The 23,904-nt window shown below is 53.1% G+C and overlaps 7 protein-coding genes across 7 annotated transcripts; 4 read left to right on the top strand and 3 right to left on the bottom strand.

Annotated features, from left to right (window-relative positions):
- Positions 1 to 3,372: 3,372 nt before the first annotated feature.
- On the top strand, positions 3,373 to 3,865 carry PHACADRAFT_94975 (uncharacterized protein; the record flags this gene model as incomplete). The annotated part of the gene is made up of 2 exons (XM_007395644.1): positions 3,373 to 3,603; positions 3,656 to 3,865. 2 exons carry the CDS (start codon positions 3,373 to 3,375, stop codon positions 3,863 to 3,865), a joined length of 441 nt encoding a protein of 146 aa, XP_007395706.1.
- A 1,326-nt stretch (positions 3,866 to 5,191) lies between these two features.
- PHACADRAFT_93717 (uncharacterized protein) lies at positions 5,192 to 6,346 on the top strand (the record flags this gene model as incomplete). Its single annotated transcript, XM_007395645.1, has 5 exons — positions 5,192 to 5,364; positions 5,421 to 5,480; positions 5,526 to 5,999; positions 6,077 to 6,087; positions 6,123 to 6,346. Coding segments are annotated over 5 exons (942 nt in total), but the record flags the coding sequence as incomplete, so codon positions are not given.
- Positions 6,347 to 6,874: 528 nt separating this feature from the next.
- Positions 6,875 to 9,350, bottom strand: PHACADRAFT_255972 (uncharacterized protein). The gene is made up of 9 exons (XM_007395646.1): positions 9,312 to 9,350; positions 9,114 to 9,260; positions 8,822 to 9,058; positions 8,657 to 8,765; positions 8,521 to 8,603; positions 8,349 to 8,468; positions 8,211 to 8,296; positions 7,099 to 8,159; positions 6,875 to 7,027 (listed from the first exon to the last, which is right to left on the bottom strand). The coding sequence occupies exons 1-8, from the start codon at positions 9,339 to 9,341 to the stop codon at positions 8,027 to 8,029; spliced, it is 945 nt and encodes a 314-aa protein (XP_007395708.1). The 5' UTR covers positions 9,342 to 9,350; the 3' UTR covers positions 6,875 to 7,027; positions 7,099 to 8,026.
- A 1,429-nt stretch (positions 9,351 to 10,779) lies between these two features.
- PHACADRAFT_143656 (uncharacterized protein) lies at positions 10,780 to 15,719 on the bottom strand. Its single transcript, XM_007395647.1, has 10 exons — positions 15,201 to 15,719; positions 14,502 to 15,152; positions 13,900 to 14,444; positions 13,757 to 13,847; positions 13,517 to 13,700; positions 13,063 to 13,460; positions 12,912 to 13,012; positions 12,408 to 12,862; positions 12,294 to 12,354; positions 10,780 to 12,238 (listed from the first exon to the last, which is right to left on the bottom strand). The coding sequence occupies exons 1-10, from the start codon at positions 15,681 to 15,683 to the stop codon at positions 11,683 to 11,685; spliced, it is 3,525 nt and encodes a 1,174-aa protein (XP_007395709.1). The 5' UTR covers positions 15,684 to 15,719; the 3' UTR covers positions 10,780 to 11,682.
- Positions 15,720 to 16,385: 666 nt separating this feature from the next.
- On the top strand, positions 16,386 to 17,833 carry PHACADRAFT_255976 (uncharacterized protein). Its single transcript, XM_007395648.1, has 10 exons — positions 16,386 to 16,542; positions 16,598 to 16,669; positions 16,718 to 16,739; positions 16,791 to 16,887; positions 16,943 to 16,994; positions 17,045 to 17,056; positions 17,111 to 17,182; positions 17,231 to 17,275; positions 17,328 to 17,409; positions 17,462 to 17,833. Exons 1-10 carry the CDS (start codon positions 16,452 to 16,454, stop codon positions 17,715 to 17,717), a joined length of 801 nt encoding a protein of 266 aa, XP_007395710.1. The 5' UTR covers positions 16,386 to 16,451; the 3' UTR covers positions 17,718 to 17,833.
- Positions 17,834 to 18,487: 654 nt separating this feature from the next.
- Positions 18,488 to 20,517, top strand: PHACADRAFT_161372 (uncharacterized protein; the record flags this gene model as incomplete). Its single annotated transcript, XM_007395649.1, has 6 exons — positions 18,488 to 18,673; positions 18,739 to 19,063; positions 19,188 to 19,543; positions 19,663 to 19,969; positions 20,023 to 20,095; positions 20,151 to 20,517. 6 exons carry the CDS (start codon positions 18,488 to 18,490, stop codon positions 20,515 to 20,517), a joined length of 1,614 nt encoding a protein of 537 aa, XP_007395711.1.
- A 262-nt stretch (positions 20,518 to 20,779) lies between these two features.
- On the bottom strand, positions 20,780 to 23,779 carry PHACADRAFT_208907 (uncharacterized protein). Its single transcript, XM_007395650.1, has 18 exons — positions 23,576 to 23,779; positions 23,416 to 23,520; positions 23,318 to 23,363; positions 23,228 to 23,265; positions 23,165 to 23,176; positions 22,955 to 23,117; positions 22,842 to 22,905; positions 22,699 to 22,791; positions 22,570 to 22,645; positions 22,455 to 22,522; positions 22,282 to 22,402; positions 22,081 to 22,225; positions 21,921 to 22,027; positions 21,732 to 21,868; positions 21,535 to 21,679; positions 21,308 to 21,481; positions 21,169 to 21,253; positions 20,780 to 21,108 (listed from the first exon to the last, which is right to left on the bottom strand). The coding sequence occupies exons 1-18, from the start codon at positions 23,762 to 23,764 to the stop codon at positions 20,837 to 20,839; spliced, it is 2,040 nt and encodes a 679-aa protein (XP_007395712.1). The 5' UTR covers positions 23,765 to 23,779; the 3' UTR covers positions 20,780 to 20,836.
- Between the last annotated feature and the right edge of the window lie 125 nt (positions 23,780 to 23,904).

Raw genomic sequence — 23,904 nt, forward strand, 5'->3', positions numbered from 1 at the left:
CCCCAAGCGAGATGAAAGGCCTCGTGAGCCTGGAACATCTCAAGATCCACTTCCACCTGTCCTACCCGACCTGCCGAACCCGGACCCTACCAGTCCGGATGACTTCACACCTGATAATCAACCCCCAGACAACGCACATCCACAACCGCGGCAAGACGAACCGCAACAAGAGGATGATGACGAAGTCAATGACGATCCAGCCGATCGTTATGAACAATATCGAAGCCCAACTCCGGAACCATACGAGAATCCGGAGATACCATTTGTTCCCGGTCTACCTCCTGGACAACCTCCACCACAGAGAGAACAATATCGTCCTCGTCAGAGTGGACAAGCCGGTCCATCTCGTCAGGCAGCGCCACCTGCTCCTGATATTAGGCAACGATGGAATCTCGAACCACAACCTGTGCCGCATCCGGCCAGACCACAGCGTGAGAATGCAGGCCAACGCCGTGTTCCCGACAACAGCTATGGTGACGTCCCGCCCACTGAAGCATGGCGTCAACAGGAACGAGACATCCAACGTGATCAACGAGAAGAACGAGAAGCACGTGAACAACGTGAAGCCTCTCCAATGGAAGTCGACGATCAACTCCGTCGGAATTTATTCCAATGGATATGTCATGCTCACCAGCCTGACCCCACTACGTACCGCGAGGCAATGTCTCGCCCAGATGCGAAACAGTGGGAGATCGCGATGAAAGAGGAACTTAAGTCTCAGGAGGAGAATTCCACATGGATTCTGGTCAACAGACCAAACAATCGGAGAATTGTAAAGTGCAAATGGGTTTATGTGATCAAGCCCGACGGCCGCTATAAAGCACGACTCGTGGCCAAAGGATTCACACAGATAGAGGGGATAGATTTTCAGGAAACCTTCTCTCCCGTCGCACGCTATGAAGCTATACGCTTCTTACTCGCACATGCCGCACTCGAAGATTGGGAAATCGAGGCAATGGATATCAAAACGGCCTTCCTGTATGGCGAGCTCGACGAGGAGATTTACATGGAACAACCAGAAGGCTTTGTGAAGAAAGGACAAGAAAAGATGGTGTGTCGATTGAAGAAGGCTATCTATGGCTTACGCCAAGCCTCACGCACCTGGAACGAGAAGCTACACACTACGCTACTCGAGAATGGATTCAAACGCACGCGCTCAGATGCTGGCGTCTATGTTTATCATCACGACAAAGTCGAAGTTTACCTTATAGTTTACGTCGATGACCTTCTACCGATGGGTCCAAGTTTAACCGAGATCCAACGAGTGAAGAAAGTTCTTGCAGAGAAATTCCAAATGCGAGATCTTGGAGCCGCTAGTACATTCCTTGGAATGCGGATCACTCGTGATAGAAACAACATGTGTCTGGAAATCGACCAACAGTCGTATACCGAAGGAATCCTATCTCGGTTTCAGATGCACAACTCAAAACCTTGCCGCACACCGCTGCCTGAAGGCATACATCTCGAGAAGGCTGCGGAAACATATACCGCTACCGACGCACTCCGCCATCACTACCAGTCTATGATTGGTAGCCTCATCTACTTGATGATTGGTTCACGACCCGACATCGCCTGGGGAGTCACACGACTCTCACAGTACATGCAAAACCCTACGTCACAGCACGTGGAAGCCGCGAAACACATCTTCCGGTATCTCCGTCACACCACCGAGTATCGTATCCGGTACTCTGGTTCAAATCAGTCCGGTTTGATAGGGTATTCAGATGCAGATTGGGGCGAAAATCGGGATAACCGGCGATCAACAACCGGTTTCGTTTTCTTGATGGCCGATGGAGCAGTCACATGGGCATCTCGGATGCAGAAAACGGTGGCAAGATCTTCGACGGAAGCCGAGTACATGGCACTCTCGGAGGCATGCTCTGAGTTAGCCTGGCTAACGTCACTCCAAAAGGAGTTAGGTTACTTTCCTACTGCACCACCACCTTTGGTAGCAGACAACCAAGGAGGAATCTTTCTCGCAGTCAATCCCGCTCACGACCGAAGGCTCAAGCACGTCGACATTCGATACCACTTCATACGCGAATATGTAGAAGAAAAACGAGTGGATATAGTCTACGTTAGTACGGACGAAATGATCGCCGACACATTGACGAAACCACTTGGTGCAACAAAATTTGAGCGTTTCCGGTCTATGCTAGGCTTGGTCTTCAGTAGATTAGGCAATAACTAGTCGAGTGGGAGTGTCAGAACTGGGCGATTACGTCATTGCCCTGTACGGACTAATGGGGATACATCACATGACCCCCGATTATGTTGTAGTAATACGGACTAGATTACTCATGCTTACTGTACACGCTTACATACAGGTAGTACCATAGGTCCCTTAGCGGTATCAGGAGTCCTGACTCTCATGTATATATACTGGCCTTGTAGCACAGAATAAGATAAGAGTTCAGTCGCACTTTAACAGAAAGTTATCAGCAGCGTGCCGGAAGCGTCACGAGCAGTGTACCCATTGTTTCAAAGGTGGCGTATATCGAGGTAGCGCTGGCAGGTTGTAAAACATTTTTACCACCCTAAATGCTGATCAAAAATTCCAGATATGGAGACCATGTTGTGCGAATATTCTCATCATTTTTAGTACAGAATTTGTAAAGAAAAGGAGAGCCGAGCAGGTGTTTCTTTTCTTTTCAGAGTCCGAGGCTCTATCTTCTGTATGTTGTCCGTATGGCATCAATTTTGCCCCCTCCACTATTTTTAGCTCTTCTTCCACCCGCAACTGTGAATTTTCCAGGTTGAACACGAACTTTTGGCCCGATATCTTCACGAAGCCCGTTGAGGCGGGCAGGGAAGCGGCAGAAGTCGAGCGACTGCCAGTCGCAACCGGGCTCGAGGCCGACGAGACCATATGGGGCGACGCACTAGTGATGGCGGTGGTGTCCGGGGTACAGCACAAGTTGCAATTGTCCTTCCAGTGTGGCCGATGCCACCATACTAAGGAGTAGCAGGCTTTGGCGCCTGCGTAAAGATCTGAGATCAGCGCCATCAGAGAGTGATGTCACCCGAACTTAACAGGCGGCGGTTCGGCCACAGCCATTGTATCCCCTCGATCACAATGAGCAGGTACATGTGTTCGATGCCCTTCACGCTCACGCATCAGCTACGCACCTCTATATTCAACGCGAATCGCTCACAATATCGCCGCTACGCTACGGCCGACTTCGCCTTTGTTTCAAAGCCCAGTTTCTTGCAACCTGGATGGAGGCTCCAGCCTCGTAAACATACCTTCCCTAAGAGCGGCACGCACAAGTACGTAGGGATTGCGACGCTGGGGTTGGCAGGATTCTCGTTCCTAGCTACCCAAAAAGAGATTCACTGTGATCGTAAGACGTCCCATGTGTCTCTGGTGTTATGAAGCGTATTAACCCGGTATACTTAGCTGCTACGCCACCTAAGCACAACTTGCACGAGGTGCCTGTCACATCTAGTGACGGAGAACCTCTTCCACCTCCACCAAAGTCCTCGGTGAACGCCTACGAGCTGGCTTTCGGAACCGTGTGCGGAATCTGCGCGGGTGTCTTTGTCAAGAAGGGCGCAAAGGCGCTGGCCTTCGTCCTTGGAGGCGTGTTCGTACTGCTTCAGGTCAGTGCATTCTGCGGGAACCTCAATCACTGATGCTAACCGCGACCCACAGTATTTCGGCTCTCTGAATCTCGTCCGCGTGGACTGGGCTCGCATGTCAGCGCGCTTCGAGAACTTGTTCTACACCACTGACGCGACTGGAGCCAAAAGAGCACCAAGCGTCGGCTCTCTTGTTCGCTGGATCGTCAACTTTTTGACCGCGGACTTCCAGCAGAGGGCATCTTTCATTGCGGGTTTCGCACTTGGTATTAGGGTCGGATAGGTATTTGTAGATTGAGACTGCCGAGAAGTAATACGAACGGCACGGACTATAGGCTAGGACCACAGTCTTGGTACAGCTGTAACTGATGTACTGCATACATGCTTATTGATCATTTCTTGTACCCTGGAAGAGAGCGTGAAAACTCGATGTTCTGCGGTGCATGGATGCGCCGGCCAAATCAGACTGCATCCAGAGCAACCTTCTGGTCCCCGCTCGTAGCCATCCCTCTTTGAACAACCAAGACAGCTCCCACAATATCCCATGCAGCGAGTGCGGCTGGGTGTGAGAGATCAAGCTAGAGAAGCGAGACGAAGGCGTTGCAGGTATGGGCGATGGCGACTACATCTGAGCCTGGACATGGTGCTAGGTGGATCGGACGAGAACACCTGCACCTGGCTCGGGAATCACCGACTCCGCCGCTCACGGATCACTTATCCGGAACAGATCCTGCGGAGCGCTGTCAACGGGCCACTCTTGCGGTGCTTGCGCGCTGTCGTATTCGGTCATGTCAACAGACTTGGTATGTCTTGGAGTCTTCGTACAGTTGGCTTACCAGGTTGTTCACTTTAGAGCATTGTCTATCCATGCAGATGGGGGCGAAGTCCGGCGACGTCGCCAACTTCGTCTTTCCTCATCGTGAAAAAGTCCTGTCGAGGCAACCATCATCACCCTGCCTGGCGTTCAAGCCTTTTTATAACTTGCATTCTCAATTCACTCCCAGGACTGCGATCAGCACTGCGTTGCTGAGCAAGCTTCGTTGAGCTCTGGACGCGGGAGATGCTCGCTTCGAGTGCCTGGGTGGGCACCAGGTTCGGTTAGGTTCAGGCCACCCGTCGTGGGATGGCTGTACACAAAGCTGTTAATCGATGGTTCCGTCGCACTGCAACTGACGCTATATACTATACATGGCAAATAGGAAGGCCGCACTCTCCCTAATCCGTTAACAGCGGACCAAGAGATCATTGAGTTTATGTGGTGACACGAGGCGGTGGACGTCTCGGCCTAGGATACTATATGAGCTTCCCGTCGACGTTCATCCCTTGCACCTAACCCGTCTCTCTGCCATGATGACCTTCGCCCAGGTCAGAAAACCCTTCACACGACTGTACAATGCTTATCACTATCTCTCCGTGGCACTCAAGTTTTCCGTCTTGATAGTTTGTACGGGCGCAATGGTCGGCATCTTTTGCGGCGTTTTGTTAGGTGTCGGAAAGCGCTACAACGATGTGGGGGCCATTATCCTTACGAGTGGCGGAAATCAAAGCGGCGTAAGTACACAAGATCTTATGCTGCAACACGTTCTAGTGCTGAGCGTATCTCTTACAGGTGTCGCTTATAGGACACGTTTACAACATAGACATTCCTTCCCGCACTGTCCAAATATCCTGGCTCATTATAGGATGCGGAGCGATGCAGATGCCAGGGACCGCTCCATTCTATAACGTCCAATCTTGTGGACTTTTAACTGAGCCAGCTAACTTTTATGTCGACGGGTCGGTGTCTGCATTAAACGTGGATTTTCACACATTGACAATCACGAACAATCTAGTTCGAGCATGCCGAATGGCAGCTATGATCCCAACGCAAATCCAAGGCTAGCTCAAGGACTGAAATAGTGAGTGCCTCATCGCGTCGACTCAGCAATCTAACCCTTTCAAAGTGTGCAAGCCCTCAATCAGTTCCAAACCACCCATTTGATTGAGCTCTCTTCATGGAACGGACTTGACCAGCAGTATACATACCCGTTCGACACCTATTACCTCGATTCGAGCATCATCGCACTGAGCTCCGACACCAACGAAAGCCTGCCGCTTCTTACATACCACCCGGTTGATTCAACAGACAACTTTGCTCCCTCTGTCGAAGAAGACTCTGCCACCACTGTCATGAACAACGGCACGGTCGTTCAATCTCGCTTCATGAGGATGCGGTTTTCTAGGACCGCCTTCACACAGTTCTTCGTCATGTCCCTCTTCCTCGTCAATTGGGCGCTGACTGGCGTCGTCCTATACATCACACTCTCTGCTAACGAAGGCAATGATGTCGGAGAGTCGATCCTGCTCCTGCCGCTCTCCGTCATCGTGACAATCCCCGGACTACGGGCGCTTTGGGTTGGCGCACCAGCATTTGGCAAGTCATTCTCGTTCGTGCTTTGAAGCCCACGTTAACCATTTGCTCGTGTTTTACAGGGCTCCTGCTCGGTGTGTCAAGATCTCTTGAATGTTCACTTGCTCGCTTGCTGATCGTATTCTGTCAGACTCGGCAGGGTTCTTCCTGCAGATGGTCATCGTAGCCCTCTGCTCGATATTCCTCGTCGTGAATGTGGCACTCAGCAGCAAGGAAGAGAGAGAACGGAGGAAGCAGAAACACCGCAGGTTCAAGTCCTCCGAACCCGAGTGTCTTACGATGTCGGAGCCGGAATGGAAGGAGACACATGGCCTTACAGACGCACTGGAGTACGAGCAGAAGATGGTATTATGAACGAAGAATTGCTACATGGAATTTCACAGACCTCCACATCTTAACCACTGGTTCGTGTATCAATACCCCGGCAGAGCTGACTTCGTATCATTCAGTCAACTATCAATGGACGTCTGACTTATAGTCGCGTTCACATGTACTCTGCAGATAGCAACACTTTACCTGGACTCTTTCTCTATCACGGTGATGTGATGCACCCTCCTACAGAGACTTAATAGCATTCGCCTTGCACTCTAGCTAACATGACGGCGACAGAAGAGATATTCTGGTGTCGTGGAATGTACCACTTCCTGTAGTACCTTGTCGTACTATGTGGGTGCTCTCTCCGATTCGGAGCCCCGGCCCAGGCTATTGAATTTCCATGGCATGCCACGGCTCGCGTAAATTATTTAGCACCGACCTCAATGGCTAATATTCGGCACAAATTGGTGAGAATCTGGTTCATGTGCATAGAATATGGTCGGCCGGCTGGGATGTCCACGACACTCTCACGGTCGTGTCAAGGTGATATCACCCACAGGCCGCATCTCTACCACAAACCGCCATGGAGGAGTACAAAGACATACCCTATGTCAAAGGCTCTGCACATGGGACCTGGCACGAGTTTGACCTCTACGTGCCAAGCGACCAGGCGAACCCAGGGCCTCTCATAGTTTTTGTGCATGGAGGCGCATGGAGGTCGTGAGTATCAGCCTAAATCCGGTCCCGCAGCTGTGTACCGCACGGGTTGACGCAAACGGTTTGTTACCTAGGGAAGACAAGGCCAAGCATGCCGAGCTTGTGCGTCGATACGTCCGAGGGACATCGTGCCCGGTCGCCGCACCGAACTACCGACTGACCACGCCGGAGACGCAGCTGAAACACCCAGCCCATGCTGAGGACCTCCTGGCGTTCCTCGAGTTCGTAGTCGCCTGGGAGGGTCCCCATGGCGCAAGACATCGTCCATACGATACATCCCGACTGTACCTGGTGGGACACAGCTGCTCTGCACACATGATAGCCTCTATCCTCCTCGTCCCCTCGGTCGACTCGCCAGCAGCCTTCCCTTCCTTAACTCCGTCCGACGCATTAGTGGCATCTGTACGAGGTGTCATCGCGACAGAAGGCATTTACGACATCGACCTTCTCCTTCAGTCGTTTCCGGGTTACAAAGAGTGGTTCATCTCGAATACGTTCAGCGGGAAGGCATCGTATGCCAAGTACAGCGTGTCGCGATACCATCTACGACGAGGCGCAGAGCACATACGATGGCTCATCCTCCACTCATTGAAGGACCCGCTTGTCGACGTACTGCAAAGCGAGGCTATGATACGGCGCCTGGACACTTTCAACGGAGCGAATGTTGAGAGTTATTTGAAGTTCTCAAGCGAAGAACATAACGGAGTGTTAATGGAGGACAAGTATCATGAACTCGTTAGTATTTTCGTACACCGTATAGATAGATAGAAGCGTGCCCCAGAACGAAGAGGAAGAGGAAAAGAGGCTCCGCAGTAGCATCGTGGGGTTTGTCGTAATTATTAGGGGAATTAAAGGGTATGCTCGAAAGCAGTAGAGGAAGAGCCTTCGAATACTACAATACATGGTCGTCCTTGGTAGAAAATGGAGTGTGCCATGAGCGCCACCCCGACATGACAAGTCGAGAACATAGATCGTGAAGATATAATACGATGTCCGAAAAGCTCACTTCTTTCCGACGGTAACGCCAACAGCAATGCCGATAATTGCAAGGATAATAACAATGAGGAAGAAACAAAACCAGCGTTTACGACGTGCGGACCGCGCGTGATCAACGGCCTTCTCGGTCTGCTGCAGGCTATCAAGGAGATTAGGACGATTTGTGATAGAAATTGAGGCGATGTCTTACCCCCCGCGAGTATCTTCCTCTACTCGTGCAGCTTGCGTCTCAATCGCATTGATAGTCTCGTCTTGTTGAGTAATCAATACGCTCATCTGTTGAAAGCGGTCACAAACGGAGCGCTCAAGTAAGACAGAGGTAACCCACGTCGTTGAACAGTTGTGCAAGCTCCTCCAGCGTATGCTCTATTCGTTGAATATCTGCCTGTCGGTCCTGGACTTCTCGGTAAGCGACGCGGGCCTCGCCATAACGGCTTGACGAGGTGAGCTGCAGGAAAGGTGAGTACCTACGGGAGCGCAAAGAAGGTAGCATTACACACCGCTTGCGCGAATATCTGATCGCCACCACCGGACGTGTCGTTAACCACCGTGTTAATCTCGTCCTGAGTGGCATCGGGCTTGACTGAGATTCCTGCTCAGCCACCGCCGCGTAAACTACGTTGGGAAGAACTTTACCTATTCTGAACTGACGTTCCACCCTTTGCTTGTAGCGAGCCCTGTAATCCCTTTCCACCTGTTGGTAGTTCTGCAGGGCTTCCACAAACTTGGACCGCGCAAAGTCTGTCTGGGGGCGGGTAAGTCGACTGCGCGTAGGACACCGGACGACAGAGAAATGCTCACTCTGTTCTTGCGAATTCTCATATCCTGGCCTGGCTGAGCAGGCTGGGCCTCGAGAGACTGTATCCGCGACTTTATGCTATTACCCAAGTCCCGAGTCTGCGCGACGACATCGTCCAGAACGTCTTCGTTCTTGTGATTGGTATTCTCGTCGGTGCTGTTCAGGATGCGACTATGCAGATCAGAGATGCGCGAGACGTTGGAATTGTACTGCGAGATGGCATCTTGAATGGACGTGATCTACGCAGGGGTGTTATAACAGGAACCGACGCCAATGTACAAAGCGCGGGCGCACCTCCGTGTAAAAAGCAGACATCGCGTCCGCACCATTCGACATTCCGTAGCCGTTCCCATAGGCTGCGCTGGTTGGAGGGCTGATGAGGTCGGGCTGCTGTATGTTCCCCATCTCGAGGTCTTGAGGGGCTCCGCCCTGCCTCTGGGCCTTTACACGACGTCAGCGACATGTCCCCGGCGGTCGAAGAGGAAGACGTACTCTCAGCTGGGCCAGTCTGTCTCGCGCCATGGTACAAGGGTATCACGGATGGCTAGTTTACACGAGAGTCGACGGGAGCTGGATGGAAGTGAGACGCAGCGGTCCAAGGGAGCCTGCGGACGTACAGCAAAAGAAGCGCTTACCCCGAACTCGTTCGAGGTTTGATGACTTTCGGGGCTGACACGTGCCGCCCGCCTCTCTACAGCCACCTCCGCTCCGGGTCCAGTATTTCTGGAATATTTGTTTCATTTTACTGCGCAGCGAGGGCATGGGTACACCCATCGAGCAGCTCCTACAGGAGCCACTGGGAAAGCCAGCATACTGGGACGTTGATATTTTGACTGACGAGTGCAAGAGCGGCCCAAACGCCGTATTAACACTGTATAATGTCATGCTATCGTGCGGTAACAAGCCCACCGGGTACGTGGGTCTCTCCTGACTTAACAAGATTATTGACATTCCCCCAGCCTCACGTACTGCGAAGCTACCCAGCCCGAGTATGACCAAAAATTCTTCAGGGACCACGACCTCTTGGTCAGAGGCGTGCTGGTAATCAAGAAGCCAGGATGGCTGACCCCCGAAGGTCGCCGAGCACTCACCAAGGAACTGCGCGAGCGTGATGACAATGCTCGTCGTGCCGCGGGCCGATATGATGCTCCCTCGGACCTGACTGTCGGCAAGGTCTTCGGGCTGCGACGCAAGCCCAAAGTATGGATCCAGATCAGAAAACGACACCATTACGCTACCCAATACATGCTGTGTGAGTCTGCAGATCCACCGCTCAGTAGAAGTCTTCAGCTGCTTCTGTCCCAGCCGACAAGGTACCCGATGGACTATGTTTGTGGATCGACCCCGGGCGGTGCGCAGCACTGCACTCGGGTCAAGATGGTGAACAGCTAATCCTATTGTCGCTACAGGGGCAGATATTTCCGTATTGACAGCATGGACTCCGAGACGGCTCATAGATCCCAGCTATTTTTTGCTCGCTATCGAGTAGTTCACGACATGAAGGAGCTGGTTAGCAAAGCGGAGCAACAAAATCTAGACAGTATTGGCCCCAAGGTCCGCGACCCTGATTGGTTCATCGAACAATACATGCGGTATAAATACACAGGGCCATCCGGAGACAAGTACGACGATATCAAAAACAAAGTACGAGAGCTCTTTCTGGAACACTATGAGTGGTTGGTCCGAGACCAAAGCAAGCAGAAGAACAACAGGCTGTTCGATCCAGCGGCCTGGCGGCAATGGCGCAAGAAGCAGATTCGACAGAGAGATCCGGATGATCTGGAAGACTACTCAGAAGATGAGCCCATGGTGGTGGACGATGAAATTGCTGAAGACGACGGGATGGAAGAGGATGTCTCTCCCCCGCGTCAAAGTCGCCGGACAAGCGGACATTCCTCGCGCAGAGGCAGTGCGGCGCCACTACAGGTATATCCACTTCAATGCGAGACGCTCAGTACTGACTGCGTAATATGTAATGCTAGAACGCCGGACGCAAGCGTCAGCTATCTCCCGACCTCTCGAGACCGCCCTCGCTCGGGGACGACAACGAAATCCAGCGAGGCTACGAATCTTCCGGTTTGGAGTACATCGACAACCCAGGTGCACTCGCCGAGCCGGATTACTACCGGCCGTCCAGTGACGACTCCGACGTAGAGAACTACCTGCTCGACGGGGATTTTTCCTCAGACGAGGCCCCGCCGCAATCGGACACGGATAGCGACGACTATGTGCAGTCGCAGAAGCTCACAGAGCCCGCAGTCATGACGGCCATCCCATACGTGCTCACCCTGTCGCCGCGGATTCCTCTCGCGGGCGCCCGGTGGTACTGTCCTGTTCGCGATTGCTCCCACGACATCAACATGTACGACCTTTCGCACGACCATCCCACCATCTTTGCGCTGTCGAAGCGGAAGAGAGACTGGATCAGGTCTGGGGGCTGGTCGTGGCAGGACCCGAACCTCGTCGACTGCTTTGAAGTGCTTGTGTCGGCGCACTACCAAGAGCATCTGGACGAGCTTGGCATTGACCTCGCGGGCGGCCGGAGAGATGTGCGTGCTGTCCTCATGCGAAAGCTATATGGTAGTCTAAAAAGTTTGCAGATCGTGGCTAGATGGAAACACCCTGCGGAGCATCCTTCGAAGCATGGCAAAGTCATTGTAAAGAAAGAGAGGCAGACCTCCGCAAGACTTAGCACGGCATTCGATATCAAGCCAGAACCTTCACAATAACATCTGTTTCCGATCTGCGCCAAGCAACATCGCGGGAGGGCGAGTTGCCCCCATGTAAAATACATATAGATACAAAATGACCGATAGATGAGTCTAGGGTAAATCCAAGCCAACAGAGGCTAAGCGGGGTATTGCTACAGATCTCCTAACCGCGACCGCGCACTCTCGGTGGGGGGCCTTGGGCGTGCCTGCACGTTCTTCAGTTCCTGCCAAAGTCTGCCCCTCCCCGCGTCTCCGCTGCACGTACTTAGCGCCTTTATGCTCGGCGCCTTGCTCGCCAGGGACCCGCTGCGTTTCGTCGCGCCGCCGTACGTTGACGTCGAGCGCGCAGGACTCGGGTCCCGGACGGTGCTCGCGCGCGTGGACAGCCGCGGGCGCGACGGGCTCGCCATCGTCGAGAGCTGTGCGGAAAGTTTGGGCGGTGGCCGTCGCTCAGGCGAGCGCGAACGCTCAGAGAGCAGGCTCGCTATGGTCAGGCGGCCGCCTTGGTAGAGCTTTGAGCGCACTGCTGGGGCGGGGCGGAGTGGAGGCGAGGAGGGCTCGGCTTCCGAAGCACTAGTCGGGCTGCTTGCTCGGGGTACTGCGGAGGGGGCGGTCGGGTAATCTGCGGTAACCGTGGAGGGCTTCGGCTGAAGTGCCGAACGAATCTGCCTCGGTGCTGCCGTAGGGAGGCGTAGATAGCGTGCACGGCTGATAATGACCATCAATATGAGTTGGATACGGAATGCATTGAAAGCCAACTTACGCCACAGCTTTGAGCTGGAGCTTAAACTTATATGCTTGTGACCACTTCTCAAACACTTTGGCTGCATAAACGTCAGCTGCCAAAGATCATTTTGAGAGAGAACAAGACACGTACTCAAAACGTTCTTGCGATGCACCTCTCTCGCTTCCTTGCTTTGCAGCGCCCTGGGCATGGCTTCGCGCCAGATTGCCCAGTGCCTCGCCTTGAGGTGCGACGCATGGAAGCGCACTGCGGGAAGAGATTTAGTCTTCGAGTGCCAGATGCCAAATGTTCGGAAAACGAGATTCCTCTGGTGTTGGGCGAGAAATGCGTCCGCCAGAGGCTGTAGCCGAATGTCGAGATACCGTTCACGCCATTTGTCCCACGCACCGGCCACGACGGCAAGCTTGAGTTCTTCTTCTTTTTGCTGGAGGAGCAGACGGCGGCCACGTGCTTTGCGGGCGGTATTGAGCCAATGGTAGAACATCCGGCTTAAGGTCTCTTCTCTCTTGATGTACTGATAGCTTTCCATGAGACTGAGGTTGTTGACATGCCGGACGCATAATGCCTTCCACCGATTGAAAGCCGACCTGAAAACTAGTCAAACTAGTCATTCATATGCTACCTGAGAAAACATACGTGATAACAGTAGTTTCGTGGCGCTGTTGTGTCTCGAACTCGCGGAACTTGATATCCGCGACTTTGTTGGTCCAGTGGTTTAGCGCCTTTGAAAGGATGCGCTACAGCCATCTTTGAGTCATATAACACGAGCATGAGCTTCAAGACGCACTAGTTCGACCCGTTTCCGGATAATTTCCTCCGACAGTTTTCTCTGCCTCTCAAGCTGTGCTCTTTGGTGCCACTCCCTGAGGTACCTCCCCACCACACGAGCCTCAAACTCTTTCATCTTGCTCTCCCTCTTCTTCTCCTTCACCTTCTCGACCCACTTGCGCCACGCATTCTTAGTCGCGAAGAATTTCTCCGCGCGACGTGCCTGTCTTGACTGCTTTGCATGAGCTCGCAATTGCAGACGCCATTCGAAGAGCACGCGGTAGGCAAGCTGAGAGTTGTAGTACTGCACGGCAAACGCTTGTGCATTTCGATGAGAGGTAAACACTTCATGCCATCGATGGACGGTGGAGAATGCGAGAGCAGAGGCGCCGCGCGTTGAGAAAGCAATAGCTTTATCTGTATTGTACAGAGTTTAGTGAGAATGGCCGGCATAAACCGTGTAGGCAGCTTACCCTCGCGCTCGCGGTGCTCTTGCAGCCGCCGCATCCATGTCGCCCAAACTTGCCGGACGAGTCTTGTACCGCGCACGCGTTCCAGCAACTTGCCGCGCTCATGGGCTTTCCACACACGCCACACCGCTCGGAGGAGCACTTCGTTCTGACGAGTTTCGTGCTTGATAGCACGATTATCCAGGGCCTGACATTGCAAAGCTCAGCATAACGTGCTAACTGTCTGATCATCGGGGGACTCACGCGTATCCGGTCTCTAGCAGTTTTCCATGACCTCAAAGCGTGCTTCATAACCTGACTGTCGTGAAATTCGTCCGCCTGCCGGATTTCATACCTGCGGCATCGCGTCAGCAAGTTTTGGCACCGTACGACCTCCGCTAACTTACAGTCGTCTCCCCCACGTATTAAACGTGGTAGTGAGGACCCTTAGGGCGACGCTCTCAGCCACCGAACTCTCCGCTCTTCTCAGACCCAGTTCCTTTCTCCACGAATCCCAGCACCCTACGACGAGCCCCTTCTCCCTGAGCGCTACAAATTGGTCGCCCTTGTTCTCCAGGTGGTCCGTCTCCACCAGCTTAGCGCGCCACCTCCTGTACGTCTTGACCACGAATGTCCGGTAATAGTGTTGCTCTGCAAGGCGCAGGCGGAAGGCCTGCCTCCATTGTGCGTACGTGCCCTTCACAAGCTGATGGTCGTGGCCATCGCGCACGGTTTTCATGCGCGCGCGCATGTCCTGCCGCCATCGTAGTTGCTTGCGTTCGCGCAGCCTGGCGCGCCAGATCTGCATGGCAGCTTTGAGCCGGCGGTTATCCGCAGTGGTAGCCACGCGTTGGGACATATCCCTCTGGGAGGCAGTGAGGCTGCGCCATTGGTGAAGTGCTCGACGGATGAGGAAGTTATTGCGAGCTTCCGCCACCTGGTCGCTCGTAGTCTAGACGCACAAAAGGGTCGGCATGGAGTTGAATGAGCAGGACAGATGAATACGCACGACGACCCATCGACAGGCTTCTCTCCACGCTTCCCAGTAGCGTTCAATGATCTTATCCTCTCGAAACCGGTCCGCCTCCTCGTCGTCCCGCGCCATCCTAATCTTCTTCCATGCCTCGTCCTCGTTGATCACACTTCCGCTTCGCCCTCGCGCGTGTAGAACGGCGGCACGTGCGGCTGCAGGGACCAGATGGGAAGTGAGAGACGCGGGAGAGGGGTCGGCCACTTTGGACTGGGCCTTGGCGAGGGCACGAAGGGGGTGGTGGTTCGACGAAGGCTGAGCGCGAGTGTCGAGTTCGCGTGTTGCTGCACCATAGGACGGAGGCACTGAGGATGGTGCGCGAGCAGTGTCGGCTGTGGCTTCAGACGTTTCCGCATCCCAAACGGCAGGAGCCCGAGCGGGAAAGGCTCGTTTGAGGGCAGCTTGGTAAGCAAGCGTCCTAGTGCGTGCGGAATTAGCAGCTGGTGGAGCAGTACTGAGGCCCAGGGAGTTCGTGGTCATAGTCAGAGTGGGTGAAACAGCTCGGCCGGCCGTCGTTGTGGCGGTTTGTATGGCGTGTGGACGGTATGTACGATCTGCCTCCGCCTCCGCCTCCGTGAGGGCTTCACTCTGCGTGGCATCATCCTGATGAGAATGCAGAGTGAACGCGTCCTCATCCCGTTCAATGGCTTTCAGAGTTCCGGTGAGACGTGCGAGGACATGAGCTCTGTGTGTTGTTGGTGCAGGGGAGGATGGTGGCCGTGGTGGTGCTGGCCGAGGAGGGAGAGCCGTAGCAATTCTTGGTTTGGAAGGGCCTGGTCGGGAAGATAACCGTCGCTTGACTATGTCCCATTTCTCCCCCCAATTTTTGCCCTTGATAGTCACAATTTGGAGTAGCTTCTTATAGAGAACGATCTCCTTCTCAGAATCCATTCCACGCTCTTTCAGGAGCTCGTTGAAGACCTTGATGACAACGAGAGTCGTAGCTGCGGGTGACGCCCTTTGGAGGATGGCGTCCATGAGGTCGACCTCATAGGGAGTCAACGCAGCCAGCTCGGGGGTCAGGGGAGGGAGTGATGAGCTGGAGGCATCGAGGGCATCGCTGAGGGCAGCGAGCGAGCGCGTTGAAGGTCCTGGCGGAGAGGAGGCTCGTGGTGGTGGTCCCGGCGGAGAGGAGGCTCGTGGTGGTTTGAATCGCGGCATTACATGGAGAGCGGGATGACCGAACGCGAGACAAGCACGCGGCAAACAACAACACGAGCGCGACGGTGCACGTGAGCGTTCTTCCACGCGACATCCGCGGATGATCCGCCTTATTGCTGTTTTAGGATCATCTGCCCATCCTGCGACGGCGACACTGTAGTCGTTCTCATATCGAATCTACAGCACACATCAGTCTGTCTATTTCGAAGTTCATAATGGCAGAGAACGCTGTACACTTTTAAAATCGACATCAGGCTCTTTCAATCTCTGATGTGCTGCACGAAAGATTGAAGCCTGAGAACCAGCAAAGTCTTGTGACTGATCCTTGCTACGGCCCCGCATCCAGCCCTGGCTGGTTTGTGAACTCCTGTTGAATCATCCCTCACCTGCACAGCCGACTGACCGGGCAATATCGCCATACGAGCAGTCGGCACCGAATTCTGCGCGGGGTCTCGGCGAGACGGAAAGAGCTGTTCAAACTTGTGTCTACCGTCCGACACTCCGGGCTCTAATTGCAATGCATTGATTGTGCGTCGAGCTGTGGCAACTAGGGGTGATACAGAAGCTTCGGTAGTCGGCAAGTAGTTGTCTCCGCCCGGGCTTGAGGTGATGCATGGGATATCATGCTAACGAACAAACCTTCAGCTTCAGCGGGTACATATATTCAGCTCTACAATGCCTATATCAGCCGCGTCTTATCCTCTCATTGCACCCTCCTTTGTCGACTAGACTTGTTTGAGCTCCGCCTCTGTCATCGAGATACTAGCCATGAAGCCTGGCGTGAACGTCGAGATCTCGCAAGGGATCGCCACGATTACCTTCAACAGGCCGAAGAGCTACAACGCGATCACTCCCGAAGGTGCGTGCCATGAGCTCGGTGAAAGGACGATGGACCCTGACGTGACAACATTTAGACTACGACGCGTTTGCTGAAGCTCTGTACTCCATTGATCATAGGGACGATGTCATTGTGACCGTTTGGCAAGGTGCGTTCATGACTCTGAGATCACTGTGGCAAACTGACACTGGTACAGCTATGGGCAAATTCTTCTGCTCGTAAGTGGTCTCGTCAAGTTGAAACTGGTTTCTGCTCACTCTAGACCACAGGGGTACGGACGTAACTCGCATGAACGAGGAAACCGGATCCATGCGGCAGACATTTATCACCGGGGTCACACGAGCGAATACAGATGTTGCTCACGCTGTGAGTAAATACCTTCGTGGCGTGCAAGTGACCATGCTGAAACGTCTTCACAAAGCTGTATACCCATAGAAAACTCCTTGTGGCAGCTGTCAATGGGCCGGTGATTGGTGAGTACGGAATGTCTTTGATGGCTAACACTGGCTAATTTTGTGGGCAGGTATCGCAGCTGGTACGTCTTCCCAAAACTCGAGAATGTCACCCTTAGGGCTGAACAAGAATCTAGCGTACCTGGGACATTTCGACTTCATCTACTGCTTGCCAAGCACTTATCTCTCTTTGCCTTTTCCAATGCTTGGTGAGCTAATTCTCAACTCAAAGAGCGCGCTATTGATGAAATACACAGGAGTTATATCGGAGGCTGGATCTAGCGTGACCTTTGTACGGCGAAGTGAGCTTTGCTTGACTAAATCTCAACGGCGTACAGCTAACAACTGTTCCAGTGGGATCTGCGAAAGCGAACGAAGCCCTGATTTTCGGGAAGAAGCTGGTCGCACAAGAACTTCTCGATGCAAAGTTTGTCAAGTGAGTCTCGCACTTACAACGCTCTCCCGCGCGTATTCATATATATCGAAAGCAAAATATTCCCTGAACAGCCCGTCGAGTCCTTCCATGCTGCAGTACGTGCACAAGTCCAGAATGAACTCGAAGGCCTTGACCACTCTGCCTGCCTTGAGGTGAAGCAGCTGATCAAAACCGGCTTGGCCGAGAGCAATAATCTTGACTCTGTGAACATGCGCGAGAGCTATGCACAGGCTGCGCGCATTGCGAGCGGCGTCCCTCGCGAACGCTTCGGAAAGATTGCTCGGAAGGAGATCAAGCACAAGCTTTGAAGAAACTTTGGAGCTCAAGTTCGACTATGTAGATGTGTTCGGGACTTTTTTATGTACCATAGCCTGTGGCGCTGCTGTATCTAGCGCAATTTGACTGTCCTTGAATTTGCTCCAGGAGAACACGTCTGACTCGCTATTGTCATTGTCATTTTTTGGCGCTTATACACTTGCAATTGGTTGGCACAGACTATGTTAGACCACGTTTGACCTGCCACTTGGTGTGCCTTCGCCAACAACTGCCCGCAGCGCAGCATCGTTTCAGATTTGTAGTTTCCTCCCTACCTCTGCGTCTCACGTGCCGCTGGCGGAGGCAGTCACGTATTGCACCTGCCAGTGCGCCTTCTTATGCCAGATCCTTGGCATCTGATGTCTGTTCTTCCCACCATCCTGGCATCGCTGATATTAGTCGAAACTCATGTTTTATCTGTAGGCCCACCTGAGAGACTGTTGCGTGATCACCCACAGGGCTTGCGCAACCAGATCGGGCTCGGCAAAAAGCCGTGCAGCTGCACCATGGACACTTCATGTGGGTAAGCTTCGACACGGTTCTCAGCGTTGGCGCGTACCCGATTTCGAAGTAGTTATCTCCGCCACGGTATGCAGATATGTTTTCAAACAGATAGGATGCACCATCTGGCATATAAGACTTGGCCGGATCACTCATGTTCCCCTCCTCCCCCTTGCCATTCACCCTCAGGCTTCTGCTTTCTTTCTTCGCTTGTCCTCGCTCCTGCTTCTTGAGCGGGTCTCTGGGTTAAGATTCGCGCAATATGGCTGCGGAGTACGACACGGAGAAGCACAGCGATGAGAAGGCGACCTCTCTGTCTTCGAACGACGAGGCGCGGGTGCGGGAGATCGAGGCCGACGGTATCTATGCGCGTGAGGAACTGCTTGACCCCGCCAAGGAGGAGACCCTCCATCGTGGGCTTTCTGCACGGCAGATTCAGATGATCGCGGTGCGTACTTCTTTGTTTTCGGCATACATGCTCGCGCAGCGAGAGGCTGATGAAAGGGTGTCCAGCTTGGCGGTGCGGTTGGTACAGGTCTCATCATTGGCTCGGGCACGGCCCTTGTGCGCGGCGGCCCGCTGGGAATGTTCCTAGGATACAGCTTCGTCGGCGTGGTGTGCTACATGGTCATGGTTGCCCTTGGAGAAATGAGTGCGTACTTGCCGCACAAGAAAGGCTTCCCGGGCTATGCGACTCGATTTGTGGACCCGTCTTTCGGCTTTGCTTTGGGGTTCAACTATTTGTTCAAGTATCTGATCATTACGCCGAATAACATCAACGCTGCTGGTATTGTAATACAATACTGGAATCAAAAGGTCAATATCGCAGTGTGGATGGGTGAGTTTACTTCTGCGTAAAGTCTGGATGTTCGCTGACCCGTTATGAGATAGTGGTCTTCATCTTATTCAGTGAGTAGGGTCTCAACCCGCATGTTCTCAAGTCAATCTCATCGCTCCCTTAGTCTTCCTAGTAAACCTTCTCGGCGTACGAGTCTTTGGCGAACTTGAGTTCTGGTTCAGCAGCATCAAGATCATCACCCTTGTTGGCCTTATCCTCATGGGCATCATCATCGACCTCGGAGGGAACCCACACCATGACCGCTATGGCTTCCGCTTTTGGAAGCATCCGTACGGCCCGATGGGTACCTACCTGCAATCGCAAGTGCACAATGGACACCTGGCAATCTTCCTAGGCTTCTGGAGCACACTCACGAACGCACTCTTCGCATATATCGGTACTGAGCTGATTGGTGTTACCGTTGGTGAGGCACAGAACCCGAGCAAGAACATCCCGAGGGCAATCAAGAGGACGTTCTGCGTATCGTCATCTTCTACATCGGAGGCGTCTTCGTTATTGGACTCATCGTCCCGAGCACGAACAACGTAAGTCAACATCGGTTTGATGAACCGAATTCTATATTTACACTTCTTTTATAGGCAATCTTTGTGGCGAACAAAGCGAAGACTGGTGCTGCAGCGTCGCCCTTCGTCGTCGCCACTACTTTGGCGGGCATCAAGGTGCTCAACCACGTCATCAACGCTTGCATTCTGCTCTTCGTCCTGAGTGCGGCCAACTCAGACTTGTACATCGGCTCACGTACGCTCTATGGTCTGGCTGCCGAGGGCAAAGCGCCGCGCATCTTTGCTAGGGTGAACCGGATGGGTGTGCCATACGTTTCACTCGGTCTCTGCACACTGGTCTGTGGAATAGTATTTTTGAATGTCTCGTCATCCAGTGCAAAAGGTTAGAGGTATTTCCGCCGAATCTCGGCACGAAGTTCTGAACATCACTTGTAGTTTTTGGCTGGTTCGTCAACCTCGTTTCTGCGTTCGGAGCGATCACATGGATGTGTATTTGCTACACGCACATGTAAGCCGGTGTTCCACTGCTGCGATGAGTTTCCTTACTTAGTCCTCACCCACAGCCGCTTTATGAAGGCCCTCAAGATACAAGGGAGGTCGCGCGACGATCTGCCATACAAGGCCCCTTTCCAGCCCTACGGCTCGTGGTTCGCAATCATTGCGACAGGCATCATTTTGTTCTTCAAGGGCTTCGACTCGTTTCTTCCCTTCAATAAGGCCAACTTCGTCACGAACTACATCGCGATCCCAATATTTTTCATCTTCTGGATTGGCTACAAGCTGTTCTATCGAACGAAGGTCATCCCGCTCGTCAGGGTTGATGTTGACACTGGTAGAAAGGAAATTTTGGAGGAGGAGGAGCGGTTCCGGGAGCAGGAGGCATTGAAAGGTCCCCAAACCAGATGGCAGAAGATCCTTTCTGAGTTCTGAGACGACATTAATGTATTTAATGTAATTATGTCGCTGTATTCATGGCGTACACATGTTCATGAGCGTGTCTCGAAGGACATGCAGGGTGTCAGCACAATTCTCCATGCCAGACAATGGATATATACATCACTACTCAGAAGGACTCCGGCGTGGTTTACGTGCGCGTCGCCGTAGCTTGTGTCGATGCGTGCGAGGCAGGCCCTGCAGATTGTGTGAAAGCGTTGAGCTCCTAGCAGCTCATGACGTATGAAAGAAGAGCAAACCGGTGCAGCCCTTTCGCATATTACACGCTCCTCAGCTCGTCATCGCCCTCGTACGGTCATCTAGCTGCGAGTGCTACGCTCACTTCTGATACAATGTCCAAGACCTCCGTGACCCACGGCTCAGCGACCTGCTTCTCCGCCTCCAGCCGCTTCTGTTCGGTCTCTTGGTGGCGTGTTGCAGCGGAATCTCTCTCCTCCGCCCTATCAAGGTTGTGGTATACGACGGAGAGAAGGAACTGGGTGTCCTGCACGGCGCGGAACATCTCCAGCGTGGCGTAATCTTTTTCAGCTATGTCGAGGTAACGTAGGCTGTTTTCGAGTGCTTCGGCTGCGGCGAATGGCGGCCCTTGTTGGGATAGATGCATGGAAAGCAGAGAGAGATGCTTACGTTTCGAGTCTTCCGAGACAATTATACACCTCGCAAGCGTGAAGCATGCAAACGCTCGCTGCTCTAAGTCGTCGCCGTTGATAACCTAGGAGATTTGGTCAGTAGACAAGCGGGGTTCACATCATCCACGTCACCTCACCTGAGGCATAATATCCTCAATGAGCCTACGACACCACTTCGTCATGCCGTACTCAAGGCCGACATCAGCAAGCAGCACGAGTGCCGTCCGGTAGCTTCCGAATCGTTGCTGAAACTCTGCATGCCAGACCACGTTCAGTAACGACTCGACAGTGTTTTGCACCTGCTTTACTTGCTGTGGGTCCGTGAGCTTTAGAACTATATCCAGCCGACGGAAGATGCACGTACTTTAGCAGCGATGACCTCAAAGAGGGGGTCGCGTATGAGAGAGCCCAAGACCTGTGAACCTGAGCCGAACCAATACTCGCGGGGATGGTAGGTTCCCGGGGGTCGTTTCGGCAGGAGAAACTCGTGATACATGTGTTCTTGGCCCCTAGACACTATGTCACCGAGGAGTTCGAGAAAAGTGCACGGAAAATGTCTACCGGCGGGTAGCCCGTAGCACCAGTACGTGCCAAATCTCATTTGCCCACTGCTGGATGTCGACAGCCGTGAGCCCGGCCCAGACACGTGGCTCAAGTAAGTCCGCAATTGCTTCTTGATATTCGCCTTGCCTTGCTCGCTGCGTGATATCAGGACATTTCCACTGCAAAGCGCGGAGATGGGGTGCTCACGCGGTAAGCACGGTTCAAATTCGATGCTAGTATCGTATTATCAGGGCTGCCCGCTTCAGTCAGGGCAGTCACAAGGCAGTCTTCGACCTCAGCGAGTTGATTATTTCCTGGACAGCCGGTAAGTTGGCCTTGTTCTTGAAAGGGTTCTAGCCACACAAACCCATCATGTTCCATGCCACGCTTTCGACAGCGTGTGCACCCCACTGTTCGGCTTCCGTAATCATCTGGTTTTGCGTATCTGACCAGGCATCATACAACACAGAGGCCTGAGTCATGCGCTCGAAGGACGCGGAGAGGGGTTGTTGCTAAAGATAATCTTCTGCTGAGAAGAAGCCAGGATACGCATAGAAGAAAGACACACGAAGCCGACTGTCAGAAGCTTCTTGACGTCATAGAGGACTTCCCAAGGATGCAAATCAGCTTGGATCTCGTTGATCAAAGGCCTCTTCCCGCGCTCGAGCGAGGGAAGCCGGTTCATGAGGCTTGGCCGTTGTCTGAGATGGAAGGCTTGATAAAGAACGAAAAGAGACGCACCTAGTGCAATGCTGCAATGTCAGACGGTCGTTGCATGTGCGCGCGGTGGTAATTGCTTCTTGGAGCAACTGCGCAAAGGTCAGTGCTGCCTCGAAACACATCGAGGATACCGCACCTTTCGACAAGCTGGATACTCATGTCGCAAAAAGTGCATACGCGCCATATTTAACAGCGCATGCTGCCGAAGCCCACTGGAGAGCAGCGTTAAACAAACAAGAACCAGATGCCGCATGAATATACACACGAGTCGTTCTGGTCATGAAAATGCTGTTCGAAGAATTTTCGAAGGTGCTCTGACGCAATGATCTCGTCCCCCGTAGCCAAGCCTAGTTCCCACCTGAAGCATTGGTCAACTCTCGGATATAAGAGCTGGTGACCGGGTCTTACAGCGCGTAATCTTCCGCATAGGCATACTCTTTCTTTTCGGAATCCGTCTTCATGATGTGAAAAGCTGCCCTTTTTAATAATCTATGGTGTAAACATGGAAGAAAATTGCTCACAGTTGTTGAGGAGATCTTTGCGAACGCGATATGTGGTCTCGTCAAGCCTCCCTAAGATCCAATGGTGGAACTCATGCCACAGCGCGCTGACGGCTTCGAACGAGAGCTTCGTGAAGGTGACATAGCACCTTCGTGTGAAGTATCCAAAGAGGGAGCGGCGGGCCTAGAAGGCAGGTTGGCATCTACCCGATCCTGGCCTCGCGAACTTACAAAGCGAGATCCCTGTTTTATGAGTCCATGGAGCGGCTACTTGGCTGGTGTAGTTCAACTTACCTCGTCTTCTTCTCTTCCGACAAATAGAGATTGCAGCGCTTTTTTAGATGTACGTTAGGGTGAACAGAGTGGGGAGAGACAACTACAGACCTTGAAAGAAGACGACAAGTGTATCGGGTGTTATGACCTTCTTCGGCTGCAGAAATTCGATCAGCCAACTGTTGCAAGTTCTTTATGTGGAGCAGCACCCAAGTCTCAATTTCAGTCAGTACTTGCACGACCCCTTCGTCCCCTCCTTTTGCACCTTCACGTAGGTTCGCCATAATCTGTTGGAAGTTCGCGGGCTGACGACACTGAACCTGTCTTGAGCATTTCTTTCTTGTACAGTGTTAGACAGACATGGCGTACTTCTGCCACTTCCGAGATGAGGATTCGGTACGCATGTAGAAGAAAGCTCGAGGGGAGCTCCAAATTTGTGCAGAACAGGACCACGAATATGTTGAGCAAATTTACATGATGTGGCTTGAGGTCATGTGCGATGGGCGGCGGGACTGCGTTCGGATGAGGCTGGGCTCGTTGGTTCTGGAGAGTCGCCATGGGCGGCAGAGCCGAGATGAACAGACGCGTCCGTCCTCGACCGAGGAACGCGTCGAGTCGCGTGGCGCTGATGACCGTGAGAATTTGATGCGCCTCCGAATTTTGGGACTCGGCGGCGTCTCTGCCGCCCAGCCCATCCC

The sequence above is a fragment of the Phanerochaete carnosa genome (assembly GCF_000300595.1).
Source record: "Phanerochaete carnosa HHB-10118-sp unplaced genomic scaffold PHACAscaffold_5, whole genome shotgun sequence".
Classification (NCBI taxonomy): domain Eukaryota; kingdom Fungi; phylum Basidiomycota; class Agaricomycetes; order Polyporales; family Phanerochaetaceae; genus Phanerochaete; species Phanerochaete carnosa.

Bases quoted from the DNA above. Each gene is read 5' to 3' on its own strand.
- PHACADRAFT_255972 (XM_007395646.1), bottom strand. From the start codon at position 9,341: ATGGCGCGAGACAGACTGGCCCAGCTGAGA. The intron at 8,604-8,656 runs GTAAAGTTCTTC...CAGGAATCTCAG, and splicing joins GGAACGTCAGTTCAGAATAG to TCAAGCCCGATGCCACTCAG. The intron at 8,160-8,210 runs GTAAGACATCGC...TCTCCTTGATAG, and splicing joins GAGGAAGATACTCGCGGGGG to CCTGCAGCAGACCGAGAAGG.
- PHACADRAFT_143656 (XM_007395647.1), bottom strand. From the start codon at position 15,683: ATGCCGCGATTCAAACCACCACGAGCCTCCTCTCCGCCGGGACCACCA. The intron at 15,153-15,200 runs GTCCTCGCACGT...GAACGGGATGAG, and splicing joins CAACAACACACAGAGCTCAT to GACGCGTTCACTCTGCATTC. The intron at 13,461-13,516 runs GTAAGCTGCCTA...TGTACAATACAG, and splicing joins AGAGCACCGCGAGCGCGAGG to ATAAAGCTATTGCTTTCTCA.
- PHACADRAFT_255976 (XM_007395648.1), top strand. From the start codon at position 16,452: ATGAAGCCTGGCGTGAACGTCGAGATCTCGCAAGGGATCGCCACGATT. The intron at 16,888-16,942 runs GTGAGTAAATAC...GTCTTCACAAAG, and splicing joins ATACAGATGTTGCTCACGCT to CTGTATACCCATAGAAAACT. The intron at 17,276-17,327 runs GTGAGCTTTGCT...CAACTGTTCCAG, and splicing joins CGTGACCTTTGTACGGCGAA to TGGGATCTGCGAAAGCGAAC.
- PHACADRAFT_208907 (XM_007395650.1), bottom strand. From the start codon at position 23,764: ATGGCGACTCTCCAGAACCAACGAGCCCAGCCTCATCCGAACGCAGTC. The intron at 22,906-22,954 runs GTGAGCAATTTT...TAAAAAGGGCAG, and splicing joins CAAAGATCTCCTCAACAACT to CTTTTCACATCATGAAGACG. The intron at 22,226-22,281 runs GTGTGTCTTTCT...GATTATCTTTAG, and splicing joins AGCTTCTGACAGTCGGCTTC to CAACAACCCCTCTCCGCGTC.